The 6,254-nt window shown below is 51.8% G+C and overlaps 1 protein-coding gene across 3 annotated transcripts in view; it reads right to left on the bottom strand.

The window, feature by feature from the left end:
• PAX7 (paired box 7) overlaps positions 1-2,912 on the bottom strand; it is a 125,235-nt gene extending 122,323 nt beyond the window's left edge. For all 3 annotated transcript variants that reach the window (XM_071575639.1, XM_071575638.1, XM_071575640.1), the window contains exons 1-2: positions 2,659-2,912; positions 565-800 (exon numbers count right to left, since the gene is read on the bottom strand). In XM_071575639.1, the coding sequence (XP_071431740.1) occupies positions 565-800; positions 2,659-2,743 (321 nt within the window). In that variant the 5' untranslated portion in view covers positions 2,744-2,912. The remainder of the gene's footprint in view (positions 1-564; positions 801-2,658) is intronic.
• Between the last annotated feature and the right edge of the window lie 3,342 nt (positions 2,913-6,254).

The raw sequence follows: 6,254 nt of genomic DNA on the forward strand, positions 1-6,254 counted from the left end.
AATTGAAAAAGAAGAGCCGAGAAACTCAGTTCAATCCTCCTTGCTCTGCTTGGCAGTTTGGGGGGCTGAAAATAAGGATTTGGAGCGGGGGAAAGGAGGCAAATAAAGCTGTGAAAATGTTCTGCTCTCCCAAATGTTGGCCAGCCTAAAAGCAGAATCTCTGGGGATCCACGGGATGGGCTTATCCTGAGCTCTAGGGGGGAAATGAGGCAGGGAGGGGGTGCAGGGGATGCTTTTTGGGAGTCTTTATGTACACACAGTGATTTATTATTCCCCAAACCGTCCCGACTCTTCTCCCCACACAGCAGGGCCGAAGCAAACGCTTCAACTTGCACCACTTGTTGCACGCGAGGGGAAAAAAAATCACTTTAATTTATTCATAGCCTTCAACTCGCACCGGTTTGTACCCACCGGAGGCCAAAAAGCGCAGCTTTATTAAAGCCCCTTCCCCTCCTTCTAAAAAAAAAAACCACTTGGAAAACTTGTACCCCCAAAAAAATAAACGCGATTTTTTCTTTTTATCAAAACGAGGGATGTTTAGCTCGGTGCCCACATTGCACTCACCCTGGGCTTGCTGCCCCCGATGGCTCCGGGCCGGATGGAGCCCGTCTCTTGGTACCTACAGAGGATTTTGGAGACGCAGCCGTGGGAGACCCGCAGCTGGCGGGAGATCACGCAGGGCCGGATCCCGTGGTGAGCCATCTCCACGATTTTATGCCGGATATGATTGGGGAGAGGGCGGCCGTTGATAAAAACCCCTCCGAGTTGGTTCACCCTTCCCTGGCCCAGCGGGGTGGAAACTGGAAAGGAAGGAGATTAAAAAAAAAACAACCAAAAAAGAAGGGAGAAAAGTTACAAGAAGGGGAAATGCAGCTCGTCCCTCCCCGCACCTCCAGCTTCTCTCCCGGGATTTGAATCGTTAAAAGGAGGGAGAAGGCTCTTTCCATGTCCTGGCCTCGGTGTTTTTCCTGCCATCACGCGGGAGAATTTTCCCAGCGATAGTGGGAAAATAAAATTAACCCACGACCGGTACGCGCATCACCCGCGACAGCCCCTCGTGCTTCTATCCCTATATATTTATATATATTTACGATTCCACACCTTTGTTTTAAATAATACCCGACCTTTGAAACAAGACAGGATTTAAACCCGCACAACGAAACCCCTCCAAAACTTCCCGGTTTGCCCCCCAAAAACCGCACTCCGCTCCTTGCTTCAATTTACGGAGCTCTTTGCTGCCCGACAAACTTTTGGAAATAACCTCCTAAACACCCTCGAGGGGTTTATTTTTTTTTTCCTTTTGTGGTTTTGGTTGGGGTTTATTCCGCGGTTTGGGGAGGTGAGGAGGGAACGCGGATCCTCCGCGGCCGCGGCGCTTCCCCGACACCTCACCCGGCGCATCCCCACCCGCAGCGGAGGCACCGGCGGCTCCTTAATCATCCCCCTCCCCAATTTATTTAATATCTCGCAATGTAGATCTTGTAGATTAATACGATTTCGCAGGCTGGGAATTTAAAAAAAAAAAAAAGGAAAGAAAAAGAAAGGAAGGGGGAGAAGAAAAAGTGAGGGGGAAGAACTCAGCTGGGTAATTTGCACAAGGCTGGAGGGGGTGAGGGACAGCGAAGGCGAGGGGGGTGATTTTTCTCTTTATACAAAGAAAAGTCGATTCCAGAAATTGCCTCGCGATTTAACAAGAATCATGCACCGCTAATTCCGAGTCACTTGGCCAGCACTCCCTGGATATATCATTATCGACAGATAACACTCGAGTGGCCAATTTTACATTCAAGAGGTACTAAAACCGCCGGCCGCTCTCTCTTTTCATTATTCCCAGTCATGTTGTGCAAATATTGTTGTAATCCTTTGATCCTTTCCCTTGCCGTCTGTTTTACTTCATTTGCTACAGAAAAGCACTTCAACAAATCCCCCCAGCTTGTATGTTTTGCAGCCTGCGTGGTTTTCCACAGGTTTGAGTTTCGCCACTTGATCACGGTCAGGATGAAATTTCCCTGTTTAATAAATGCGGGGAGAAGGGACCCGCTTGAAATTTGCCTATTCTTTCTTTCTTCCTTTTTTTTTTTTTTTTTTGGCGGGGGGGAACGTGTGTGCCTAGAAATAATAACTCCCGTCTCACAAAGGGAAAGCAGATGATGAGGAAAGATGCGCTGCGAGGTGGGGATGACACTTAGCGAGGTGACAGCTACAAAGTCCCCCCTTTTTCCCTCGCCAGCTCCGGCCAAGGACATCTCGACTCCCCGCTGCTGCAGGATCCCCCCGGCTAAAGGTTTTTATTCTTAATTTCCCCCGGAAAAGTTGAAAATGATCAATTTGGTTGTTTTCCCCCAGCTTAAATTGTCGGGACATTCGCGGTTTAAAAAAACACCCAACCTCCGAAATAACCCCGAAGCGCGAGAAGCCGCCCCAAAAATTCTGCGGGATGCCTGGAAATACTTTAAATAGGGGGAAATAAAAAGGCAAAGCCCGGCGGGTCGCGGGGACGGAGCAGCTGCAGCGGGAGCGGTGCGAAGTTGGATGCTCAGGTCGGGAACCCCCCCGGTGTGAAGTTCAGCTGTTTCCCCCCCCTCGGAGCATTCAAGCCCGGCCCTTCCCGGTTATTCCAAGGTGTCGAGGGCTGGAGAGGTGTATTCCCAAACCTACCTTCCAAAGGGAAGCCGGTGCGAGGGTAGTTTTGCCCCGGAGCCGGGCGCATCATCCGAGGCACCGTCCCGGGCAGAGCTGCCATGGTAGGGGCGGGTCGGGGCGGCCGAGAAGGTCCGGTCCAAACCGGGGTGGGGGGACACCCCTTGGCCCCGGGAGAGCCGAGAGAGCCTGGGAGGGGCTGCGGGGCTGCCTCTCCTCGGAGCCGAAGCGCTTCAAATCTTCCAGCCCGCGGCTGCAAAAACAAGGGAGAAATCTTTGCTCCGAGGGAGGAAAAAAAAAATCAGAACAATAAAAAATATTTTGAAAAAAGAGATGATGATAATAATAAAAAGGGGGTGGGAAAAAAAAAGGGGGGGGGATTCACCCACCAGAAATTCCTCTTAAAGTTTTAAGGGCTATGTCACAACCGGCCTGAGCGGGCGCTCCGGAGGAATGTAACCCGGAGTGCCGGGAAGAGCAGACACATCCAAAGTTGCCTCGGTGCTGGGCTGGGCTTAGGGCTGGGGGGGAGAGGGGGGAGCCGAGTCCCCCCTTATTTTGTTATTGCGCTTTTTTTTTGCCTTTTTTTTTTTCCCCCTGAAGTGGTTGCGTCGCTTAAGGGGATGCTGGAGACGGGGAGGGGGTGTGGGAGGAGGAGAACGGGAGGGGTGTTGGTTGGGGAGGGGGATTGGAAGTTGTTAAAGAGGGGAAGTTGGGGCGGTGGGAAGGACGAGGCGGCTCTGATAGGCTCAGACTCCTTTCTTTTATCCACGGCCGGGAAGGGGGTTCCGCGCCGGGGCCCAGGGACCAATAAGAGCAGCAGCAGGCAGAGCCCTGGGCTCGCTCCTCGGGGTTTTTTTTGGATATTATTATTCATTACTAGGCTTGGCTTCCTTCTGATGGAAAGCTGGGGTCCCCCTCGCCTGGTTTGAAAAGATCTCGGGGTGAGGGAAAAGGAGGAAAAGTTTGGGAGAGGTTTTGGAGGGTGTTTTTTCGGCTCAGTTGAGCTCCCCGCGGGTTTCGGGGGGGGAAGGAGGGGGTTGATCCCGACCTCGGGGTGGGGAATTGAAGCGTGGATGTAAAAAAAAAAAAAAAACAAATGAAAGAATTTAATTTGAAGCATTAAGGAAGAAAAGAAATGATAATAAACAGGACAGTTGAAATCAATAAAATGAAAATATATAAAAATTAAAATAAAATAAAAATGTGGAATAAATAAAAAACAAACCCAGAACAAAATGAAACATTATAGACACATAAATAAATTAATTAATAAAATACCCCCCTCAGGTGCCCACCCGAGCCCAGCACTCACTGCCTCGCATCCCACTCCCCCAGGAGGGGCTTGGATCCACTTTTCCTCCTCTTCCCATCACTCCATGGGGGGGGGTTCTGGTCCTTCCCCCCTCTCAGCATCCCCCTGAGCCCCCCGTTACATGGGACCGGTTTGGGAGCAGCCGAGCGACTCCATCACCTCCTTCCCCCATCCCAGGTAACTCCCTGCTCCCCTCCCTCATTAACATCCCATCTTTAATTAAGAGACAGGCTCCGAGCTGCTCCCCCGGCACCCTTTTTGGGGGTGTAGCGTTTTTGGGGGGGGTGAGCGCGGAGCTCCCCGCGGTTCTCCCGCGAACTGCCCCACTCGCTCGCTCGCTGACCCGGGACGGGCTGAACAAATAACTAATGTTTTCCCCCCAAAATAGGAGCGGGGCAAGAATCCTCCTCGCAGCGGGACATGACGCCAGGGCTCACGAACCCTTTTGTTTGCAGCTGTAAAAGGACTTGCCGTGCAAACCGCTGGAAACTTCTCTCCCCCCTCCCTTAAAAGCATCCCCGGGAGAGGGGGGGGGGAAAAGCAGCCGGCGACACTTCTGGCCCGGCGGGACCCCAAATGCGGTCCCTAAACCTCCTCCCTGTCCCCCCCGAGAGCATCGCCACCCTCATTCCTCCCCTTCTCCCCCTGTCCTGCCTTTTGCTTTGAAATTAAAGCCCTGCCCGGAGCCCTCCCCGGTGCGGCCACATCTTCATCTCTCATCCTCTTCCTCTCAAAGCTCAGCCCAAACCCGCACCCGCCTCGCTGCGTGGCCACGAGTTGGTTTTCTCACGTTTCCACGCCTCAAATTCACCCAAATCCTCCCCCCCCAGAAATCCCCCACGGGACAGGGGAGGAAAAAAAATGCAATATTAAAATTCTTTCCGAGGTGTCAAATTGCTCCCAAAATCTCAGCCCGGCTCGGCCCCGACTTTGGGGCTCCAGCAAACGAAAATAAAGTGTCTCTCCTTCCCTCCGCCCCAAAAACACCAATTCCCGAAGTTTGGGGCAAAAAAAAATAACGGGCAGAGCAGAGCGGAGCGGGACCAGCCCCTCGCAGCCCCGTCCCCACCGCATTCCTGCAGCAGTAATTCAATTATTTCCTTGGTTGGGAGGGGGGGGGGGGGGAAGAGCCTGGGAATAAAGTTGAAAATTAAATGTTTCTGCTCTCCCAGCACCGGGGGAAGATTAAACTGAAGGAGCCGAGCCCGGAGTTCTGCCTTGGCCGCCGCTCTTGGGTTACCTCGCCGGGAGAAAAAACCCTCTCACATCAAACACGGCATTTGTTTTCCCTCATCCCCTCCCCTTTCGCCTGGAATTGGGGTAAGATTTGGCACTTTCAGGCAAAACAAAATTCACTTTCTCCTCCAACACTTGCTGCCGGCTCCGGGCGGCCACTGAGCAAAAAAAAAAAAGGAGCTACTTTAATTATTATTTAATATCTTTTTTATTGCAGGGCTGCGGCGCCGCGTGGCCGCACCCCCTGAATTTGTCTCAGGGAGGGGAAAGGGGGGAAAGGGGTGACAGGGGATTGTCCCAGCCGGGCGAGGAGGGGGACACTCCTGCTGGAAAGCAATTTCACAAATCATTTTTCTAACAATTAAGGAGTGTGCAGGGGTGAAATGGCGATTTCACATGCAGGGCCGGGGGCCGGGGTGTTACCTGTTCCCAGCTGAGAGACAGGGAACCCCTTTCGGATTTTTTTTTTTAATTTTTTTTTTCAATATTTCCCCCTCCCCTTTTTATTTTTTTCCCCCCCCAGTTCTCTGCTTCATTACCCACGTTCACAAAAGAGAGACCCCTTCTTTTCTCTCCTGGGAGCAGCGAGCAATAGATTAAAACAAGCATCAATCAGGAAAGGAGCAAGTAAGTGCTTAAAGGAGCAGGGGCAGAATTCCTGCCCGCTTCCCCCTTTCCCTGCGCATCTCCATGGTTTCCTAAGGTATGTTTCTGGTTGATAAATACCGTATATCGCTATTCCCTTTGGAGGAACGGCTTGTAAATCAGCGCTCAGAGCCAACTCATAAGCACAAGGCAACGGGGCTGAGTTTAGTTTTATTTATTTAATTTTTTTTTTAGGAGCATCTCTGGTCCCCACCGTCCATCCCCCGCATTCTCCGTGGGAGGAAGGGGCTCTTCAAGCTGGATGTGTCCTTGGAGGGGGCGAAGACCATCCGACTGGGAGGGCAAAGGGTTGTATCTCCCATTTTCGACTTGAAAAAGATGCTCCCAGGTTAAGCCAGAAAATCACCGGGGTACCAGCACAGCGAGCAGCCCCAATCATCAATTTTATTAATTATGT

This window comes from Pithys albifrons, chromosome 22, assembly GCF_047495875.1.
Source record: "Pithys albifrons albifrons isolate INPA30051 chromosome 22, PitAlb_v1, whole genome shotgun sequence".
In the NCBI taxonomy this organism is placed as follows: domain Eukaryota; kingdom Metazoa; phylum Chordata; class Aves; order Passeriformes; family Thamnophilidae; genus Pithys; species Pithys albifrons.